The sequence below is a fragment of the Cyanistes caeruleus genome, chromosome 18 (assembly GCF_971803275.1).
Source record: "Cyanistes caeruleus chromosome 18, bCyaCae1.hap1.1, whole genome shotgun sequence".
NCBI lineage: Eukaryota > Metazoa > Chordata > Aves > Passeriformes > Paridae > Cyanistes > Cyanistes caeruleus.
Window position 1 is genome coordinate 4066974 of NC_141718.1, and position 22181 is coordinate 4089154.

Below are 22181 nucleotides of genomic sequence, written 5' to 3' on the forward strand. Positions count from 1 at the left end.
CCCCAAGGATCGGGTGTCCCCCTCCCTCTTCCCACCCTCATCTCCAGCAGAAGTTTTCCACACACGTTAGCAGGGAAATATTTGTGCTTGACGTGACCGTCACGTGCGAGACCCGACTGGAGCGGCCGGGGGAAGGGGGGGCCGTGCTTCCCTTGGGGGCTGCCCTGGCACGGGGTGGGCTCCGGCCTGGGGAGCTGGGGGGGACAGATGGACACAGGGAGTGACCGGTGACACCGGAGTGACCGGGGAGCCCAGCGTGACCGGAGGGGTCTGACCCGGCGGAGGGGGCACGGGGCTGGCAGCCATGGTGAGGGGCTGAGGGGAGGGCGAGGGGCTGAGGGGAGGGTGAGGGGCTGAGGGGCTGAGGGGAGGGTGAGGGGCTGAGGGGAGGGTGCTGCTTTTCCTTCACCCCCAAGCCCAGCTTTGACGGGGATAATCGGCCGCACTTGCCGGGATTTGGGGGTTCCGTTCGATGCTCCCCGGTGTGAGGGCCGGGCTGGGGGCCGCCATCCTGAGGGTGCTGTGAGGGCCGGGCGGGCGAGGCCGTGGCACCCGGCCGGCTCCTCACGGAGCTCCGGGCAGGGGAAGCAGCTCCGCCTGAGGGCGGCCGGCACCGGGGGCGGCGGTGTCGGGGCTCTGGGTTCGGGGCCGTGGTTTCGGCGGCACAGCCGTGACCGCGGTTCTCGCTGTCCCCCAGGGCCCGTGAATGCTGCCGGCTGCGCTGCTCCTGCTCGCTGTGCTGCTGCTCGTTTGGGCCAAAATGTCCAACTCTCGGTGTGAGCAGGAGAAGGAGCCGGAGCAGAGCCCGGCGGGGCTGCCTTCCGCAGGCGGGCCCCCGGCACGGCCGAGCCCCGCGGGCCGGCAGCCGCCGCGGGCGGGCGCGGAGCAGGAGCAGCTCGCCGTGTACAACCCCGCGGCGCTGCGCCGCCCGGGCCTCGCCAAATTCGTGCTGGGCTCCTTCGACGACAACTCCTCCGATGATGAGCTGATGGCCACGGCCTTCAGGGTGGGCCGGCGGCGCAGCAGCCTGGCCGCGGTGGGGGGTACCCTCCCCGAGCCCCCCACCGTGAGCGCCCCTCTGGAGCCCAGCGCCGGCATCAGGTAGGGATGGCAACCTCCGATGGCCGGAGCGCGGCCAGGCAGGGATGTCCCGGTTAGAGAGGGCGGGTGCTTGTGGTGGGTGCATTGCTGTTGGTAAAATTGGGGTGCACACGTGCTGGTGCTCCTCGGAACCCTCAGGTGATGCCCCCAGTCCTGCTCCCTTTGTTGGGGGGAGAGCCAGTGTCCTTGGATGTGTGACAGCAGTGCCACCTGCACCAGTGTGGCAAGGACCAGGGCAGGGGGTGTCCCCGCAAAATCTCTAGTTTGGATGTGGGGCAGCTCACTCCCTGCTGGCTGCAGCTGGCAGCTCCCATGGAAGCGCAGCTGACATCCAGAAGAAATAACTGGAAACCAAATGCTGCTGTCTGCCTCCTCCGGCTGCTCTGCTCCAGCTAAAAATAACAAACCTTTGGCTGCAGAGACGTGTTGTGACACTCGACAGCCCGACAGTGGGTTTGAGGTGGTGCTGCCAGCAGTATCCATACTGCTCTTCTGTCCTTCCACAAATAAGGAATTTCCTTATGTCCTGCCTGAGTTGCATTGTAGATGTGGTTGATGACCTTTGCAGGACAGGCTTTGCAGGGGGCTGAGGGAGGGCTCACTGGAGTGGCCCTGGTCTCTCTGTGGTGGCCCTGGCCTCAGTGACAGCCACAGTATCCCACCACAGGCCCAGCATGTCAGGGCTCAACCTGGCAAAGAGGAGCCACAGGAAGATGGACCTGCAGCGGGATTTTTCCGTTGCCTCCCCAGCCGAGTTTGTCACCCGCTTTGGGGGCAACCGTGTCATCGAGAAGGTCTGTCCCCACGTGTCCCTGCTTGTGCCTGCATAGGGGGTCACTGCTTTCAGCTGGGACATCTTAGAGCACTGCCCAAATGTCCTGTGTCCTCTGGGCTTGGAGCAATGGCAGCCCAGAGCTGTTCATTCCATGGCTTCATCACTCTTATGGGCTGGGAGAGGGAACCCCATGCAGCAGCTCTGCACAAACGATGGCCAAAGTCCCATCCTTGGTTATCCCCAGTGCCAGACCTCAGAGATGTTGAAGAGTCCCATGCTTTGCTGGGATGTACATCCAGCTGTCAGAAAGCTCCTGATGAACACATTCCCTCTGCTCTGCTCCACACCCATCCCTTGCCCCTGCGCTGCCATCCCTTGGGGTAGCAAGGGCAGGGTTCACCCTGCCACCTCCTGTCCCTGTCCCCCAGGTCCTCATCGCCAACAACGGCATCGCTGCTGTCAAGTGCATGCGCTCCATCCGCCGCTGGGCCTACGAGATGTTCCGCAACGAGCGCGCCATTCGCTTCGTGGTCATGGTCACCCCCGAGGACCTCAAGGCTAACGCAGGTAATTCCTGAAAATATCCCAAAAAGGAAGTTCCCCACTTGAGGCTGAGTCGGGGCAGCCCTTTCCTGCCTGGCATGTGAGGGCTCTGCACAGCCTGGAGTCACACGCTTTCCTCCTGTGCAGCCAAATCCAGGAGTAAATAATTTTTCCCTGCTCCAGCATCCCCGGGATGGAGGATGTAGGAAGGGGTGCCACTCAGGGATCTGGCTCCCACCACTCCCCGTGCTCTCTTGCAGAGTACATCAAGATGGCAGATCACTATGTGCCAGTCCCTGGAGGGACAAACAACAACAATTACGCCAACGTGGAGCTGATCGTGGACATTTCCAAACGGATCCCAGTCCAGGTAGTGGCCATTTGTGTGTCTCCCACCTCCTTGCCAAGGGCAGTTGCTGGGCAGAGGGGACACCCCAAAAGAGGGTGAAGTCCCTGTGTGCTGAGGAGCTGGGCACAGTGCCAGCACAGGGGTAACACCCCCACTGCTGCTTCTCCTTGTGCCAGGCGGTGTGGGCTGGCTGGGGACATGCCTCAGAGAACCACAAGCTGCCAGAGCTGCTGCAGAAAAATGGGATAGCTTTCCTAGGTAAGGTCTCACTGATTCTCTGTGCTGAGTGTGGGGCTGGTGTGTGCACTCACCAGGGACACTGCACTGGGAATGCCCCTTTGGTGCCTCTGGCATGCCCAACCCATGGAGTGGCAGTCCTGAGGCTGGTTTCCTAGGGCATTCCCAGGAATCCTGCTGTTTTCTGGGTTTTCTCTGTAATGTTCAGGCTGATGCAGTGTTCACAGAGGAACATTGGATGGGGAGCAGACTTCATGGGGTTCCCAGCCTGAGCTTTGTCCTGAGCTGGGCAGTGGATTTGGGGGGGTTCCTGCATCCCCAGTCCTTGCAGAAGGCTGGTGGGGCTCACTCAGTGATGTGGGGATGGGCTGGTGGGTTGGGCACCTCCTCAACTCTTCCCTCCCTCTCTGAAGGTCCCCCCAGTGATGCCATGTGGGCGCTGGGGGACAAAGTCGCCTCCACCATCGTGGCTCAGACCCTGGAGATCCCCACGCTGCCATGGAGCGGGAGTGGTGAGTGCCTCCTCACCCTCCCTGCTCCTCCCTTCCATCTTCCCTGCCTCTCCTTCCCCCCAAAACAAGCATCAGGATTGGGGTCCTTGGCCCTGCTCACCACACATATCGGGGATCCCACTGCAGCATCTGATTTGGGCAGGGGGATTTTGGAGATAAGGTGCATGGAAACAAGGGACATTATGGAATCCTCAGCTCCCTGGGCACACCCAGCATGCTGCTCCAGCTGTGCCATCCTGGTGGTGACCATAGCCCTGGCCATATCTGCAGGTCTGGTGGCCCAGTGGTCTGAGGAGGACCAGAATCATCAGCAGACCATCAGCATCCCCCTGGAGACGTACGCACAAGGCTGTGTGAAGGACATGGAGGAAGGCCTGGAGGTAGAGCTGAGCCCGTAGGCAGCTGCTTAGCTCTTGCTCACCATGATTCCTCCTCAGAGCCTGCCTGCCCTGGCCCTGCTGGCCTCCCAGCACACACCACAGTGACACAAGGCTGTGCCAGCAGCAGTTTGTCCCGCTGAAAAAATGTCACTCGGGATAATCCTGCTCAGGGATGCCTGGAGTTGTGTGGGCTGTCAGGGTGGTGAGCTGGGGTCCAAAACACTACAGTCACCCCAGCCCTTGACCCTCTCAGGTGGCCAGGAGGATCGGCTACCCCCTGATGATCAAGGCAGCAGAAGGTGGTGGGGGAAAAGGAATCCGAAAAGTGGAGGCAGCAGAGGAATTTAGTGCCTGCTTCCGGCAGGTGAGAGGTGCTTGGACTCCCCATTTCTGGTCCCGTCCCATCCTGGCAGGGTCCTGCTCCCAGCTGGGGCACCTCCCACTTCCTGGCACATCCTGGGATGAATTTTGGGGGGTGATGCCAGAGCACGACGCTCTCCCCACCACAGGTGCAGGCGGAGGCGCCCGGATCCCCCATTTTCCTGATGCAGCTGGCGCAGCACGCGCGGCACCTGGAGGTGCAGGTCCTGGCAGATGAGTATGGCAATGCCATCTCCCTGTTCAGCCGTGACTGCTCCATCCAGCGCCGCCACCAGAAGATCATCGAGGAGGCACCGGCCACCATCGCTGCCCCCGCTGTCACTGAGATGATGGAGAAGGTGTGTGGCCTGATCTAGGGGCAGCATGAGGTTTTGGTGGGTTTATTGAGGTTTTAATAAAAGGGGGGACCCCTGAGCTGAGCAGGACTCTCTGTCCAGGGTGGTCAGGCACAGGAACAGCCTCCCCAGGGAAGTGATCACAGCCCTAAGCCTGCCAGAGTCTAGGGAGCGTTTGCACTTGCAGGCACATACATGGTGGGGTTTTGGGGGTGTCCTCTGCACAAGCAGGAGTTGGACACTGATCCTGCAGGTCCCTTCCAAGCCAGGATACCTCATCACTGCATGATCCAGGGATTTCCCTCTCCCACAGTGCGCTGTCCGCCTGGCCCAGATGGTTGGGTACGTCAGTGCAGGCACCGTGGAGTATCTGTACGGCGAGGACGGGAGCTTCCACTTCCTGGAGCTGAACCCCCGGCTGCAGGTGGAACACCCGTGCACAGAGATGGTGGCAGATGTGAACCTCCCGGCTGCCCAGCTGCAGGTACCTGCTCACCCTCAGGGGTGTTAGAGGAGGCAGTTTGGGCGTTTAGGGAGGAGTGCTGGGCTGGAGCCTGGCAGAGGGAAGCTGCCCCATATCCCAGCATGGAGGGTGCAGGAGAAAGCAGTGTGACAGCTTTCCTTCTACTCTGGCTTCCCACTGGGAACTCTCCATTCAGACTCTCTGTCGGGGTCTCCCTGGCAGCTCAGGCCTTTGTTTCTCCTGCAGATTGCAATGGGCATCCCCTTGCACAGGATAAAAGACATCCGGGTGCTGTATGGGGAGAGCCCCTGGGGGGACACCCCCATCTGCTTCCACAGCCCCTCCAACCCCCCCATGCCCAGAGGCCACGTCATCGCTGCCCGGATCACCAGCGAGAACCCCGAGGAGGTGAGCAGGGGTGGGGACAAGGGGACCCTGCCACCTGTGGGGTTGAACTGGGCATGGTCCTCCCCAGCCAGGCAATGTTCATGGGATCGGCGCAATCCATGGGGGTTCCCCTTCCCTGTCTTGCTGCGTGAGTCTCAATCCTGGTCCCTTCATCTCTGTTCTTCTTTGGTTTCAGGGTTTCAAGCCCAGCTCAGGGACAGTGCAGGAGCTGAATTTCCGCAGCAGCAAGAACGTCTGGGGGTACTTCAGCGTGGCAGCAGCTGGGGGGCTGCATGAATTTGCCGATTCCCAGTTTGGACACTGCTTCTCATGGGGAGAGAACCGGGAGGAGGCCATCTCGTGAGTGTGGCAGGATGAGTTGGAGGGCATGTGTCCTTGGGAAGAGTCACAATTGGTGTGTGAGCTGGAAAAGTGTTTTTTGTCTGACAGGACTAGAAGGGTGCTGCTGTGCTAAGCACCTGGCTGTCTGGCCAAAGCCAGAATTTTTTGGACTGTGGTGGTGCTACGGCCCCAGTTCATCCACCTGATCCTCCAGGACATGTTGAAGTCATCTGCTGAGCATTGCTTAGTGCCCATGAGCAGCAGTGTCCATTCAGGAACTGAGCAGTAGCTTCATTCAGGGCTGTCTCATGGCCAGGTTGGATGGGGCTTGCAGTAACCTGGTCTAATGGAAGGTGCCCTTGCTCATGGCAGGGGGTGGAACAAGATAATTTTTAAGGTCCCTTCCAACCCAAACCTTGCAGTGATTCTACTCTGTGAGCTCAGCACCTCAGGAGCTCAGTGCCCCAGATCCTGAAGCTCCCCAGCTCCCTCTGCTGAGAGCCAAGTGCCATCTTCTCAGTCATTAATGAAGGGCCTTTCCCCCTAAAAGGAACATGGTGGTGGCCCTGAAGGAGCTGTCTATCCGTGGGGATTTCCGGACCACGGTGGAGTACCTGATCAAGCTGCTGGAGACAGAGAGCTTCCAGAGCAACGAGATACACACGGGCTGGCTGGACCACCTGATCGCTGAGAAAGTGCAGGTGGGGGTGATGCCCTGGGGTCACCACTCCCCTTCCTTGGGGTAAGACCCAAACCCTGTTATTTTTGCCCCCACAGGCAGAGAAGCCAGACACGATGCTGGGGGTTGTCTGTGGTGCCCTGAACGTGGCAGATGCTGCTTTCAGGACGTGCATGACTGACTTCCTGCACACGCTGGAGAGGTGCGGAGTGGGGGCTGCCCAGGGTGGGGCTCAGTCATGTAGAGGGCACCTTCCACCAGACCAGGTTGCTCCAAGCCCCATCCAGCCTGGCCTTGAGCAATTCCAGGATTGGGGAAGCCACAATGGAGACCTGAGTGTTGTTCCTCTGGGACATCTTCCATTTTTGCTTTGTAAATTTAGTGACAGTAGTGCTGTGACAGGGGTATGTGACAGGGACAGGGGTATCTACTGTGGCTCACAGCTCTGGCTCCTCAGTTATCACTTTGTCTGGACAAAAGACTTCCCAGGGCTGGGTAAACAGCTCTCAAGGGGAAGTGGCTTTTCTGTACAGCTTGCTTTTGTTGTTGAATATCAAGGTTATTCCTCCAGCCTTGGAGGACTCCCGGGGCTCTCCCATGCACCTTATCTGAGTGTTCTTCCAGTGCCTGGCCTCCCTCCAGATCTGGCTATGCATGGTGCTCATTTGTGTCACTTAAAGCTGACACTTGTCCCCTCTGGTCACCATTGTGCCCTCCCACCAGGACTGGGAGCACTGCTGACATCCCACACACTTGGAGAGGCTGGGAATGCCGTGGGGCTGATCCCTCCATTGTGTTTCAGGGGCCAGGTGCTGCCAGCAGCCTCCCTGCTGAACATCGTCGATGTGGAGCTCATCTATGAGGGTGTGAAGTACATTCTGCAGGTGAGGGCAGGGCTGTGCTCCCCCCAAACCAGCACTTCTCAAAGGGTCAGGAACATGCACCACTCCCAAGGAAGAAAAATGAAATAAATACAAAGTTGTCCTTTAAAAATGGGCAACGTAAAAATGAGGCTAACAACCTTATAACCTTAATAACCTCATTTTAACCTGACAGACATCTTGATACACCCTGTTGCCCTGAGTTTATTAAGGGACTTCATTTTCTTGCTTTTAAACCAAATTAATTTGACTTCATGCAAAACTTCTTACTCACAATGAAAGTGGCAGGTGAGCCATATGTTGCACCAACTCTGGGCTGTGAATTAAACCAGCTCTGGGCTGTGAGTTGAGTTAAACCAGCTCTGGGCTGTGAGTTAAACCAGCTCTGGGCTGTGAGTCAAACCGGCTCTGGGCAGAGTTGAGCAGCTCTCGGTACAGCCTGAGGTTGTGCCTCCTGTCTCCCCAGCACAGCCTTTGGCAGCAGCTGTTGTGCTGAGCGTGGGGAGGTGCCCCCCAGCCCCCAGTGTGTTCTGGGGTTGCACTGAGGCTGTCCCCTGCCCGCAGGTGGCCCGCCAGTCACTCACCACCTACGTGATCATCATGAACCGCACGCACATCGAGATCGACGTGCACCGGCTCAACGATGGGGGGCTGCTGCTCTCCTACGATGGCTGCAGCTACACCACCTACATGAAAGAGGAGATCGACAGGTACCCCCTGCCAGGGCCCCCTCCCCGATGGCCAGCAGCCACCGGCTGGTGACACCTTTCCTTCTCCCGTAGGTACAGGATCACCATCGGCAACAAAACGTGCACCTTCGAGAAGGAGAAGGACCCGACGGTGTTGCGCTCGCCCTGCGCGGGGAAGCTGCTGCAGTACATGGTGGAGGATGGTGGCCACGTGGACGAGGGGAAGGTTTATGCGGAGATCGAGGTGAGCTTTGCAGAAGAGCTGGAGGAGCAACGTTCTGCAAGACGGAACCCCGCTCGTGGGATGTGCAGCCTGTGGGTGCTGCTGGCTCGGTGACCCCCTTTGGTGTCCCCTCCTCGCCAGGTGATGAAGATCATCATGACGCTGGCAGTGGAGGAGGCGGGGAGGCTGCACTACATCAAGCGGCCGGGAGCGCTGCTGGAGGCTGGCTGTATCATCGCCCGTCTCCAGCTCGATGATCCCTCCAAAGTGAAGCCTGTGAGTCTCCTGGGGGCTGCCATCCCCTCCTGCCAGCTCCCAGCTGACGTCCTGGGAATACTCCCCAGGGAAGAAAATGGAAGAGCTGCTGTGATGAGGCATCATAGTGATGATGATGCCATGTCTTTGGGCTGGCTTGGGCTCAAGTGCATGCTCCTGTGCTTCCTCGGTGTGCAGGGGCTCATATGCACTAAAGATATGCATTTATAGCACCAAAATCTCCACTTTTCCCGTGTTATTTTCATGATGAGACACTGGCAGATCCGCTATGCTCAGGTGCTTCCTCTGTATCTGACCCAAAGCAGGGGTTGTGCTGGTTCCTCTGGGCCAGCTGCAGCTCTCAGGAGCTCTGTCCCTGCCAATGTGACAGTTCAGCCCACCTCCCTCTGCCCTCTCCAGGCACAGCCATTCACGGGGAGTCTCCCAGCCCAGCAGACCCTCCCCATCACTGGTGAGAAGCAGCACCAGGTTCTCCGCAACGTGCTGGACAACCTGACCAACGTCATGAATGGCTACTGCCTGCCCGAGCCCTACTTCAAGACCAAGGTGGGTTCCAGGCACCGGCTGTTTCACCCAGTTGCCATGAGGGCAAGTCCAGCAGCGCCAGCTTCTTCTCCCACAGGTGAAGGAATGGGTGGCACAGCTGATGAAGACCCTGCGGGACCCTGCCCTGCCGCTGCTGGAGCTGCAGGAGATCATGACCAGCATTTCAGGAAGAATCCCACTGGCTGTGGAGAAGTCCATCCGGAAGGTGATGGCGCAATACGCCAGCAACATCACCTCCGTGCTCTGCCGCTTCCCCAGCCAGCAGGTGAGTGGCAGAGGGGGCTCACATCCTCCTAACTGCAGCCAGCTGGGAGCTCCTGCCTGAATTTGTGCTGCCAAGATTTTATAACAAAGGAAATGAGTGAGGGAAATATGTGAAAGTTTGTATTTTCTATGTGTGTTTGGTTTTATGTGTGTATTTGCTTCCATGTGTGTGCTGCTTTTTATATTTTTCACTTTGCATTTTTCACTTTGGGGAAAAATAAAACCTCAAGGGAAAGGCTTTGGATGGAGTAAGGAAAGGGGTAGCTGGCAGCTTTGTTCTCCTGAGCCACCCCAGACCCTGTCCCCTCTCCCCACAGATTGCCAACGTGCTGGACACTCACGCAGCCACGCTGCAGAGGAAGGCTGAGCGGGAGGTCTTCTTCATGAACACACAGAGCCTGGTGCAGCTGGTACAGAGGTGAGCCCTGTGCTGTCTGTGACCCCCCTGTGTCCCCCATGGCCACCTCCTCACAGCAAGATGGGCTCTTTGCTCCCCAGGTACCGCAGCGGCATCCGGGGCTACATGAAGGCAGTGGTGCTGGACCTGCTCAGGCGCTACCTGCAAGTGGAGACACAGTTCCAGCATGGTGAGGGCTCGGGGCTCTCTGGGGGAGCTGCAGGGCTCTCTGGAGGAGCTGCAGGGCTCTCTGGAGGAGCTGCAGAGCTCATCAAACCCTGCCCCACAGCTCACTACGACAAGTGCGTCATCAGCCTGCGGGAGCAATGCAAACCCAACATGACCCCTGTGCTGGAGAGTATTTTCTCCCATGCCCAGGTGGCCAAGAAGAACCAGCTGGTGATCATGTTAATTGTGAGTACATTCCATGCCAAGCACTAGCACCAGCAAGGGCTGGTGGCAGGGAAGAGCCAAGACAGCTCTGCATCGCTTGAAGTGTCCATTCCTGCCTTGTTATTGCTTTATTTTAATTATCTTCCCTCCTGGCATTGTGTGATTATGCTTGGGTCAAAGAGAGCACATTTTAGTGCTTTGGGTCTTGTCCCTTTTGGCTGTAGGGGGCTGGGAGTGCAGGATGAAGCCATCCCCTGTGGGGATGGGGTTTGGGATGAAATCATCCCGTACAGCGAGGAGCCTGAGTTGAGCCATGGTGGTTGTGACATTGCAGGACCACCTGTGTGGCCGTGACCCCACGCTGACAGATGAGCTGACGACCATCCTCCATGAGCTGACACAGCTCAGCAAGGCCGAGCACTCCAAAGTGGCACTGAGAGCCCGGCAGGTCAGCCAGCACCATGCAGAGCCATCCCATTCCTGTCCCCATCCCTGTCCCCCACACTCACGGCCCCTCTCTCCCATGGCAGGTGCTCATTGCCTCTCACATGCCCTCCTACGAGCTGCGGCACAACCAGGTTGAGTCCATCTTCATCTCCGCTATCGACATGTACGGACATGAGTACTGCCCTGAGAACCTGAAGGTTGGGAATTGCGTGTTTTTCCAGAGGAAATTTGGATGGCTTCAGGGAGGGGGTCTGGCTGCAAGTGGTTTAGTCTTTAAAACAGCTAAAAATCACTCAAAGCTTTGCTGCAGTGGCAGTGTGGAGCAGAGGAGGGGGTGTACCCCAGTGCTGCCAGTCCCCATCTGTTGCTCCATGCTCCATTTGGCAGGGAACAGATGTGTGCATCCATGTCTGGCTCTAGTGGTTTCCCTGTGGTGGGCTGGCTGTTCCACAGCACCCTAGTGACCAGTCCTGCACAGCTCCACATTGAGGGACCCCCTAAACAGAGCAGGGAGCTCTCACTTCATCCTTGCCCTAAATTTTGCTTTCTTCCTGCAGAAACTGATCCTGTCAGAAACCTCCATCTTTGATGTGCTTCCTGTGTTCTTCTACCACAGCAACCAGGTGGTGCGCATGGCAGCGCTGGAGGTGAGGCCTGGGGGGCACAGAGGGGGCCTGAGGGTGGCCTGGGGGGCCCAGGGGTGGCAGGGGCACAGTGGTACCTCCTGTGTCCCCTCACAGGTGTATGTGCGGCGGGGGTACATCGCCTACGAGCTGCAGAGCCTGCAGCACCAGCAGCTCTCCGATGGCACCTGCCTTGTGGAGTTCCAGTTCATGCTGCCCTCCTCCCACCCCAACAGGTACAGGGGTCCTGCCCACACACCTGTCCTGCTCCCCTGGACATGGTTCTTTTCACAGAGCTGTGGGGTTCTGGGCAAAGTGGGTGCTGCCACCACTCTGTCCCGTTGCCAGTGGAGCAGGGTGATCACCCTCTGGGTCGGGGTCCCCTGTGGGAGCTGTGTGGCCCCACATGGTGCCTCCACCAGAGCTGACACTTGCTCCCCATGGCAGGATGTCTGTCCCTATCAGCATCTCCAACCCTGACCTGGCCCGGCACAGCACTGAGCTCTTCATGGACAGTGGCTTTTGCCCCACGAGCCAGAGGATGGGAGTCATGGTGGCCTTCCACAGATTTGAGGACTTCACAAGGTAGGGCTGCAGGGACACGCCTGGCCAGTGTTTGTGCATTTTGGGTGCCACTGCAGTCATTGGAGAGCAAAATAGGGTGGAAGAGCCACAGCTGGGGGCAGTTGGGCAGTGCTAGAGGCAGCCCCTGTTCCCACCACAGCTGCAGAGTGGGTATTCTCAGTACTGCACTTGCCTTGTGGGGACATGAGGTGGCTTTTGGGGACATGTGAAGCATGGGGAAAGCTTACATGGCTCAGGTTAAAATCCTCTGCACATTAACACAGCAGAGCTCAGGGCTGAGCTGTGTGTTTGCTGGGGATGGTGGGGCCGTTGTGCCCCTGTCACACTGTCACAGTGGGTCGGTGGTGCTGTCCCTTCGGGCAGGGGGTAGGCACAGCGTGCTGGCTTGTGACCCCATCCCTACTGTTTGGGCAGGCACTTTGATGAAGTGATCTCCTGCTTTGCCAACACCCCGTCGGACAGCGGGCTCCTCAGCGAGGCACAGGCCACCACCTACGATGAAGAGGACACCAAGGTGGGCATAAAGCTGCTGCTGAGACCTGCAGGTGGTGTTTGGGACAGCACTGATGCTGCTGGCCAGGGTTGACTGTGGAGTTTTGTTGCCAGAACATCCGTGAAGAGCCAATCCACATCCTCAACATTGCACTCTGCTCAGCTGACTACGTGGAGGACGAGAAGCTGGTGCCCATCTTCAGAGCCTTTGCCCAGTCCAAGGTCTGTTCCTGCACGCCAGAGCACTGTACCCCAAGGCACTGCCTCCTCCCCATGCAGTGCACCCCAAATTGCTGCAGCTTGGGTTTTGTTGCTCCCTTGGTGGAGATGTTTAAGCTCTTGTTACTGGTGGCATCTTCTGTTTCTGTGTAGAAAAATATCCTCGTTGAATGTGGTCTCCGGAGAATCACGTTCCTCATTGCCCAGCAGGTGAGTGCAACAGTCTCTGACATCTATAAATACCTTATAGACACAGCACTGAGTGATGGATGGGCCCAGTGTGCTTCAGGAGATGGGAATTAATTAATGAGCAATTCAATGAGTAATTCATCTCCTGTATCATCCTTTATCCTACTCATGTTTCCAGTAATGTGTTTCCTGCAGAGCCACTCCATAGCTTTAAGCTGCCTTTAGAAGCCATCACAGAGTAGAAGCCTGGAATGGTTTGGGTGGGAGGAAACCTTAAAGTTCATCCTGTTCCATTCCTTACTATGGGGTGGAACTTTCCACTATCCCAGGTTGCTCCAAGCCCTGTCCAGCCTGTCCTTGGACACTTCTAGGGATGGGGCAGCCACAGCTTCTCCGGGCAGCCTGTGCCAAGGGCTCACCTCCTTCACAGGAAACAATTTCTTCCTAAAATCCAACCTAATCAATTCCTCCCAATCCTTTTCCCTTTGGAGGAGAACAAAGCCTGCAAGGTTTTTTCTTTTTACTGGAGAATCAGAACAATCCTCTGCGGGCCAGGCCTATTCACGTTGTCTTCTCTCCCTTTTGCTGCAGAGAGAATTCCCAAAGTTTTTCACGTTCAGAGCCAGGGATGAGGTAAGATCCTGTGGGAGCGGTGCCGGCGTGGCGCTGGCCCAGCCCTGGCTCACGGCTGTGCCTGGCAGTTCGCAGAGGATCGGATCTACCGGCACCTGGAGCCGGCGCTCGCCTTCCAGCTGGAGCTGAGCCGCATGCGCAACTTCGACCTGACGGCCATCCCCTGTGCCAACCACAGGATGCACCTGTACCTGGGGGCTGCCAGGGTGCAGGCAGGCACTGAGGCCACCGACTACCGCTTCTTCATCCGCGCCATCGTGCGCCACTCCGACCTCATCACCAAGGCAGGGTGGCACAGGGGCCCCCGGGGGCACAGTGAGGGTGCAGGGGTGGCCTGGCCCCTGCTGAGCCACCTGCTCCATCACAGGAGGCTTCCTTCGAGTACCTGCAGAACGAGGGCGAGCGGATGCTGCTGGAGGCCATGGATGAGCTGGAGGTGGCCTTCAACAACACCACTGTGCGCACTGACTGCAACCACATCTTCCTCAACTTCGTGCCCACTGTCATCATGGACCCGTCCAAGGTGTGTTTCTTTGGGTCTTGCTTCCTCTGTCCTGGAAAGGCTTCTCTGTCTTCCCCTGTGCTCAAGACCACTGCACAGATGGGCAACCACCCCAAACCATCTCTCCCCAGTGGAGAGGGTGGATATCAGCACCAGGCCCAACCAGGAGGCATGGAGAGACAGAAGGGGCTCACCCAAAGCAAATCCAAAATGGCTGTTTGGGGTGGACATGCAACAGGGCTGCTCCAGCCTTGGCATGGTGTGCTCAGTGTTGTCCCTGGGGTCACCAACCCCTCTGTGTGCCATCTCTGAGCAGATTGAGGAGTCGGTGCGCTCCATGGTGATGCGCTATGGCAGCCGCCTCTGGAAGCTGCGGGTGCTGCAGGCCGAGGTGAAGATCAACATCCGCCTGACGCCCACTGCCACCGCCATCCCCATCCGCCTCTTCCTCACCAACGAGTCGGGATATTACCTGGATATCAGCCTCTACAAGGAAGTGAGGGACCTCAGCACTGGCAGTGTGAGTAACCCCAGCTGTGACTGCAGGAACCCAACCACGCTGCCCGAGTGCTGCCGGATCTGGCAGAACTTTGGGGTGGCTTCTGCAAAACTCCTTGTGTACCTGCAGTGCTGGTCTGCCCAGAGCCCCCAGACTTCCAACAGCATTCCCACAGCTGCATTGGTTTCATCCTATCTGTCTGGATCCAGTTGGGTTCTTGGTACTTTGTTCAAAATACTTAGAGGTTCATCCAGTTGGGTTCCTTTGGTTGATGCTGGTGAGGAGCTGGGCAGTTTTGAGCACTGGAGGTGAAGGTCACTGTTAGGGTGTCACTAGTACTGGCATCACATCAGTGTGACAGTCTCCTCAATAGCAAAAAATGGGTGGAAAATCACTTTGACCAAGCAGGGCTGAGCAGTGCTCTAGGGGAAGGGTCACCATCCAGGGAAGACAACCAATGCTCTGCTTCCCTCTCCAGATCATGTTCCAGTCATATGGGGACAAACAGGGGCCGCAGCACGGGATGCTCATCAACACCCCCTATGTCACCAAGGACCTGCTTCAGGCCAAGCGGTTCCAGGCACAGTCCTTGGGCACCACCTATGTGTATGACTTCCCAGAGATGATCAGGCAGGTGAGTCTGGCTGAGCAGAAAGAGGCTCCAAATTACTGCATTTGCTCTTCATCCTCACCCTCCCCAAATACTCCCACCTGAGGAAAAGGTCCCTCTCATTGGGCTGTCAAATGAGAAAACAAAACAAGCCCGAGCCCCAACATTTTTGGTTATATGAAACATTTCCAAACCAATTCCTAGCTTTTGGAATGCCTTAAACTAGATGGTCTTTAAGGTCTCTTTCAATCCAAACCATTCCAAGCCATGTGCTGTGTCTCCACAGGCTCTCTTCAAGCTGTGGGGCTCCTCGGACCTGTATCCCAAGGACATCTTGACCTACACTGAGCTGGTCATAGACTCACAGGGGCACCTTGTGCAGATGAACAGGGTCCCTGGAGGCAACGAGGTAGCAGGGAATGATTTGGAATTGGGCAGGGGAAGCAGGTGGGAATGGCTGGTGGCTTAGTCTGGCTGTGGTTAAAGCTTGGGAGATGCTCCTCAACCATTTTGTCTGTTGGTAAATGCCACCTGCAGCTCAGCCTCTGTGTCTCTTGGATGTGCTCTGGTCTAGTTGATAGTGGTGGTCTAGTGATCATCGGTCAAACATTGACTCAATGATCTTGGAGGTCCTTTCCAACCCAGTTAGAAATTCTGATTAGAATTCTGTGATTCTGTAAATAATTCTGAGATTCTGTGATTCTCTGGAGGATTCTGCCCTGTAACCTTGTGCTGTTTCGAGGCAGGTGGGGATGGTTGCTTTCAAAATGAAGCTGAAGACCCCTGAGTACCCCAAAGGCCGTGACATTGTGCTCATCTGCAACGACATCACGCACAAGATTGGCTCCTTTGGGCCTGAGGAGGACCTGGTGTTCCTGAGGGCCTCAGAGCTGGCACGGGCTGAGGGCATCCCCCGCATCTACATCGCCGCCAACAGCGGCGCCCGCATCGGCTTCGCTGATGAGATCAAGAACTTGTTCCAGGTGGCCTGGGTGGACCCAGCCGAGCCCGACAAGGTGTGTAGGCACCTCCCCTCCTGCAGCACAGGAGAAAACAGAGGGTTTAGCTGGAAAAGGGATGATCAGAGCTAAACTGGGATGTCAAACTGTGGGATCAGAGCAGGGCATGAGGCCACACCTTCACCCAGCACCATGGGAACGGTTCCTTTGGCTTCTCCCAGGTGGTGGAGGTGAAGGTGCCAGTGCTGGCATGGCTGCTCTGTCCAGCTTTGGTCCTCGAGCTGCTGCACAGCATGGTTTGGGATAGGTTTGGGAAAGATCTGTGTCCCCCCATGCGTGTGGGGGAGCTCCACAAGTCATCCTTCTCTTTGCTTGCAGGGGTTCAGGTACCTGTACCTGACTCCCCAGGACTACACGAAGATCAGCACCATGAACTCGGTGCGCTGTGAGCATGTGGAGGAAGGTGGTGAGTCGAGGTGGGTCCCATATCCCATGAGACACTCCGAGCTCTGCTCTACACCCCACCAGGATGCAGCTCCCACCTCAGCATCCTGCCAGGCGCATCATGCAGGGGAGTGCTTCCCACACCACGCCTCCACTTTCCCTGCAGGTATGTCCTGCTGGACATCATTGGGAAAGACAACGGATTTGGGGTGGAAAACCTGAGAGCTGCTGGTACCATTGCTGGGGAGTCCTCCCGTGCCTACGACGAAATAGTGACCATCAGCATGGTACAGCTGGGGCCCTTCCCCTCTCTGCTCCTCCCTTCTTTCCTGCTGGCTCTTAAAGTCACCATGGGAGGAGTAACAGGATGCAACAAGGAGGCTGAGCCCTTCACAGCATCCTTCTCCAGGTGCTCGTGGTCTGTGCTGCAGCCCCAGCGACCCCATGTGTAGCTTTGTGTGTGCCCAGGTGAGCTGTCGTGCCATCGGGATCGGTGCCTACCTGGTGAGGCTGGGCCAGCGCGTCATCCAGGTGGAGAACTCCCACATCATCCTCACGGGTGTCACGGCTCTCAACAAGGTACCAAGCTCTGGCTGCATGTCCTCTGTGGCAGCGTCCTTCCCACCACTACCTGTGGGGGCTCCTTCCCTGTCCCATAGAACATCGACCTGGACAGAGGTGGAAATTCAGCCTCAGCCCAGAGGAAATTTGTGTTTCCCTTGGGAACTCCGTCTAGGTGCTGGGACGGGAGGTTTACACATCCAACAACCAGCTGGGAGGAGTGCAGATCATGCACAACAACGGCGTTTCCCACGTCACTGTCCCAGATGACTTTGAGGGGGTCTACACCATCCTGCAGTGGCTCTCATATATACCCAAGGTAGGAGGGTGCTGCAGCGTGGAGGTGGGGAATGTCACCCATACCTGGCTGGTGACCTGCCCTCGGGGTCTCCCTTGCAGGATAACCACAGCCCGGTGCCTGTCACTGCCATAAGTGATCCTGTTGAAAGAGAAATTGATTTTGTCCCTTCCAAAGTCCCCTATGACCCCAGGTGGATGCTGGCAGGGAGACCCCATCCAAGTAAGTGAGAACAACCCAAGGCCTCTGCAGCACTCCTCCCAAAGGCATCCTGTGGGTGCAGAAGATGCTTTTGGTTGTGGGTTGGTGCTCAGGAACCCTTCACTGCTTGCTCTTGCACCATTCCATGTTTTCCTGTACTCCACAGCTCTCAAAGGGACCTGGCAGAGCGGCTTCTTCGACCAGGGCAGCTTCATGGAGATCATGAAGCCGTGGGCTCAGACTGTGGTGGTTGGCAGAGCGAGGTACTGCTGGGAGCAGGGGATGGAGCTGAGATCCTGCATTTGTGGCCCCTCACCTTCAAGCCCTGGCTGTGGCACTGCTTTCTGGTGGGGCTGGGGGTGAGGGGAACTGGCCTTGCTGAGCCCACCTTACCCTGCCATAGGCTGGGAGGTCTCCCCGTGGGTGTCATCGCTGTTGAGACCCGCACTGTGGAGGTGACAATACCTGCTGACCCTGCCAACCTAGACTCAGAGGCAAAGGTGAGTACAAAGGGGTACAGCTGGGGCCAGGTGGCATCTGAGAGGCTGGAGGGAAGGGAGGAGGAATAGCTCAGTGTGATTCTTGGGCATGTCTTGATTTTCTGTAATTCAGGTGAAATCAAGGGTGCTGGGGCAGTTTGTTTTCTTCCAACTGTTTCATGTGGCATGCCAGGAAGAGCTGGCACACTCTCAGCTGCTCACTGTCTTTTCCAGATAATCCAGCAGGCTGGACAGGTCTGGTTCCCAGACTCTGCTTTTAAAACAGCCCAGGCCATTCGGGACTTCAACCGGGAACACCTCCCGCTGATGATCTTTGCCAACTGGAGAGGCTTCTCCAGTGGCATGAAAGGTACCTGTGCTTGGGATTCCCATATTCCCATGGTGTGACAAACCTCTGTCACCCCTGCCATGCCACAGGGTCCTGGGATGGCCCAGCCTAGCAGGGTATGCACCACTCTGGGATGTGGGGTTGGGTTGGGCTGGGGAGGTCATGTGGCGCTGCAGGGCAGAGGTCCCAGGGGTTGGTGGCTCCCTGCTGGCTGTTTTTGCAGGGTGGGAGGAGGCTGGGGCAGTGGCAGTTGGGACACCCAGCCCCTGAATCCCTTTGGTTTTCAGACATGTACGACCAGATGCTGAAGTTTGGCGCCTTCATCGTGGACAGCCTGCGGGACTTCAAGCAGCCTGTCCTGGTGTACATTCCCCCTCATGCGGAGCTGCGCGGCGGCTCCTGGGTGGTCATCGACTCCACCATCAACCCCCTGCACGTGGAGCTCTACGCCGACAAGGAGAGCAGGTCAGCATCCAGAACACCTGTGTGTGTCATCCAAAATACCTGTGTGTGTCAGCTGCCTGCACAGCTTGTCCTAGGATTTATTCTCCTGTGCAGACCAGTCCTTGCTTTACCAAACTTCTTTTCCAGGGGAGGCATTTTGGAGCCTGGAGGAACAGTAGAGATCAAGTTCAGGAAGAAAGATTTGGTGAAGACAATGAGAAGGATCGATAAAGTTTATGCTGAGCTTGTTGAACAGCTGGGTAAGGAAAGGGAGTTTTGGGTAGTGGAAAGTTAAACATGAAGCTCAAGTTGGTGGCAACCACCAGGAGCCCTTTAGTGTCCTTCTGGGAAAACTCTTGACGTCTTTTCTGTTGGTGGAGCTGAGAGGATGTGGTGGTACTTTAGAACACCTGGGGGCTCTGTCAATGGGTTAAATGGGTCTTCTTGATGCTTTGAGATGAAGGATGGCCATGGCCACATTGAATTGGCTCCTGATTAGGAGCTCCTTTCCCCCCTGTCCCTCCAGCCTGCTATAACATCCCACAAAGTCCTTGCAAATGCCACTTGCCCTCTCATGTGGCGGGCACTGAGTGTGGTGTGACCTCTTTGAGGCCATCCTTTGTGTGGCTGTGGTGTCAGCGTGCCAGTGAAGGAGCCGTGTCACTGAGCCTGGGGGCTGATGTGGGAGCACAGAGGGGACATCCTGGTGGCATCACCGGCCGGGTTGCTCATCCCACTGTGTCCCACAGGGACCCCCGAGCTGTCGGCGGAGCAGCGCAAGCAGCTGGAGAAGCAGCTGAAGGCGCGGGAGGAGCTGCTGCTGCCCGTGTACCACCAGGTGGCCGTGCGCTTCGCAGACCTGCACGACACCCCGGGCCGCATGCAGGAGAAAGGGGTGATCACGGTGAGCCGCACAGGGGAGGGGATCTCAGGTGACAGGCCGAGGTGGGGGGAAGTCCCTTCCCTGTGACATCCCTGCTGCTCTCTGCCCTCCATCCCGCCGGAGCTGGGAGCGAGCGGGCTGTGCTCCGCTTTCCGCAGGACATCCTGGAGTGGAAAAGCGCCCGCTCCTTCCTCTACTGGAGGCTGCGGCGGCTGCTGCTGGAGGAGATGGTGAAGGGGGAGGTGCTGAAGGCCAACAGCGAGCTCAGCCACATCCACATCCAGTCCATGCTGCGGCGCTGGTTCATGGAGACGGAAGGAGCTGAGAAGGTACCCCCAGCCCCGGCTTCCTGAGGCACCTCCACAGGCAGGGCATCCCGAGGGATCTCCCATTGTTCTCCCATCATTCGGAGGTTTCAGTGGGGCCTCCCTGAGGGTTTCAGTGTGTGATGGGCGGTGAAGCAGCACCGGGCTGGCTTTTCAAATCAGATGATCCCAGTTGGGTGCTGGTGCTCAGCAATGGCAAAGCGGTCCCCAGATAAACATTTCCCACCATGACAGGGCTTCCCAGGGCAAAAGTGGGGTCTTTAGCATTTGAGCTGCTCTCAGGTGACACACACATTGCTGTGCCTGCCTCAGGAAGCAGGACCTGCAAAGGAACTGTGTTTTACCCTTTTGCATTTTAAATCATTTGTAAATGTTTCCTGCATTTCAGTTTCCAGACTGAACCTTTTACCCCAGCATGGGGGAGTGTGCTGTGCCATAGGGGCAGGACTGGGAAGAAAAGTCCCATCTCCTGGGTTTGAGGCTCCAAGAGGAAGAGGGGGCTCGGGCTGTGCAGGCAGCAGGATCCCCTGCCCACAGTGCTGCTTTCTCCAGGGCTACCTCTGGGACAACAACCAGGTGGTGGTGGAGTGGCTGGAGAAGCACATGCAGGAGGAGGATGGCACCCAGTCGGCCATCAGGGAGAACATCAAGTACCTGAAGCGGGACTACATCCTCAAGCACATCCGGAGGTGAGTGCCTGTGGGAGCTGGGATGAGAAAAGGGATCCCAGGGATGGGAGCAGCAGGTGGTGGGAGACCAGGCAGTTCTCACTTCGGTCTCTCAGGAATCTGCTCTCTGCCTTGCAGCTTGCTCCAGGCCAACCCCGAGCTGACCATGGACTGCATCGTGCAGATGGCTCAGCACATCACCGGGCCACAGAAGGCCCAGGTCGCCCATCTTCTGTCCAGGGTGGACACTGATGACCCCTCCTGAGCTGGGCAATCACCACGGGGTAGGAGAAGCACCAGGACATGACCAGACCTCACCTGCCCACCTGGTTCCTCAGCCCTTGAACTGAAGCCTTGGACTCTTGCTCATGTGCCTAAATAAAAGACACCAGCGCTTTGAAGTATTTTAAACAATGGAGATGGTCTTGCCATCCATGCAGAGTCCCCTCTGGCACTGGGAGTGCTGCCAGAGGGGCAGCTTTGGAAAATGATGCACTTGTCTCAAGCCAAGCCTGGAATCTGGACCTGGTACAGAACTTGGTTTTAAAAAGAATCCAAAATATTTTCCTGTTTTAGTTGCCAGCCCTGGCCTTGGTCTTTCAAACAAACACCAGGTCAGACACATCTCATGAGACTGGACAGAGCTGGAGGCACAGACCCCCTGGCCAGGGCCGGTGTCCAGCTGGCTGGGTTCAAGCTGACCAAGACCAGGAAATGAGAAGCAGCCTCTAAGTGATGCTTTATAAACAATTTCTGTCGTCCTTCCCCTCGCTGTGGGGCAAAGAGTAGATGCGGCCATGAGTATCTGATGGCCCAGGAAAGACCTAAGTGACTTAATTTGGGAGCTGCTCCTGTGGGAATGTCCAAGGATCCACCAGGGTTTGGCTGACCTGACTGTTCCTCTCACCCATCTCGTGTCCTTTCTGCTTCTGCAGAGAATGGAGAGGAGGGAGGATGGCTCCAGTTGCTCCTGCCCCGGTGACGTGGTTCCTCCTCGAAAGCACCAGAGCCAGGGGGAGCTGTCACCTGCTCAGACCTGTACCCTGCTGCTCAGGTAGCCTTTGATCATCTTGGTCATGGAGGGAAAATTGGAAGTTTTCCAGTACCTCTGGCTGTGTCATTTCCCCAGCACAGATTTACCTTGGGCTCAAAGGGAGGAGGTGGGATGGGAATGGAAGGTGGGACACCTGGCTCAAGTGCAGTGCTGGTATTGCCCTGGGGTGAAGGTGTTGGACACCTCCTGGGACTGGGTTGGGGGATCCCACAGAATCTGTGGGAGGTCTCCCTGTCCTGGGGCGGGGATGGGAAGGGTCCTGTGAATCACTTCCTGGCTGGAAAGTGTCACTGCTGACAGGCAATAAAGGGAACTCCCTGCCCTCTGTGTCTTCTGTTCTGAGCAGGGCTTGGTGTCTCTGGCACTGGGCAGCCCCTTCCCTGTGGCACGGGACCTGTTTGGGGTGGGGCAGCTCTGAGCATCCCTCCTGCCAGCCCCTGTCTCCCCTCCAGAGCTTTTCCAGGCATTTCAGAGGGTTTCAGGAACAGGGTGACACCACAGAGGAGGAACTCTTACAGTAAATACCTGCAAACTCTTACTCTCCTGGAGGATCTGAGCCAAGG

At 57.3% G+C, this 22181-nt stretch overlaps 1 protein-coding gene across 3 annotated transcripts; it reads left to right on the forward strand.

Moving 5' to 3' along the window:
- The first annotated feature begins 171 nt into the window (after positions 1 to 171).
- On the forward strand, positions 172 to 21940 carry ACACB (acetyl-CoA carboxylase beta). Of its 3 annotated transcripts, none has more exons than XR_015277771.1 (54): positions 172 to 307; positions 698 to 1101; positions 1769 to 1895; positions 2305 to 2443; positions 2680 to 2789; positions 2945 to 3026; positions 3419 to 3517; positions 3788 to 3897; positions 4151 to 4261; positions 4407 to 4616; positions 4927 to 5097; positions 5323 to 5484; positions 5660 to 5823; positions 6356 to 6506; positions 6583 to 6686; positions 7287 to 7368; positions 7930 to 8075; positions 8148 to 8298; positions 8419 to 8553; positions 8953 to 9099; positions 9176 to 9364; positions 9681 to 9781; positions 9862 to 9950; positions 10050 to 10174; positions 10488 to 10601; positions 10684 to 10797; positions 11158 to 11247; positions 11341 to 11459; positions 11671 to 11808; positions 12223 to 12322; positions 12415 to 12522; positions 12673 to 12729; positions 13300 to 13341; positions 13410 to 13625; positions 13709 to 13864; positions 14160 to 14363; positions 14821 to 14976; positions 15239 to 15361; positions 15699 to 15968; positions 16290 to 16387; positions 16522 to 16642; positions 16824 to 16934; positions 17092 to 17235; positions 17316 to 17436; positions 17582 to 17678; positions 17819 to 17915; positions 18129 to 18264; positions 18531 to 18708; positions 18835 to 18947; positions 19437 to 19591; positions 19729 to 19899; positions 20449 to 20585; positions 20703 to 21092; positions 21500 to 21940. XR_015277771.1 is itself a non-coding variant. In XM_086856065.1 (54 exons), exons 2-53 carry the CDS (start codon positions 707 to 709, stop codon positions 20827 to 20829), a joined length of 7113 nt encoding a protein of 2370 aa, XP_086712191.1. In that variant the 5' UTR covers positions 172 to 307; positions 698 to 706; the 3' UTR covers positions 20830 to 20848; positions 21500 to 21940. The 3 variants fall into 3 exon arrangements, 2 of the variants coding, with proteins under 2 accessions (XP_086712191.1, XP_086712190.1); XM_086856065.1 differs by having other exon boundaries at positions 20703 to 20848; XM_086856064.1 differs by having other exon boundaries at positions 20703 to 21940.
- Positions 21941 to 22181: the final 241 nt, after the last annotated feature.

Bases quoted from the DNA above. Each gene is read 5' to 3' on its own strand.
- ACACB (XM_086856064.1), top strand. From the start codon at position 707: ATGCTGCCGGCTGCGCTGCTCCTGCTCGCTGTGCTGCTGCTCGTTTGG. The intron at 13,626-13,708 runs GCAGGGTGGCAC...GCTCCATCACAG, and splicing joins ACTCCGACCTCATCACCAAG to GAGGCTTCCTTCGAGTACCT. The intron at 16,935-17,091 runs GTACCAAGCTCT...AACTCCGTCTAG, and splicing joins GTGTCACGGCTCTCAACAAG to GTGCTGGGACGGGAGGTTTA.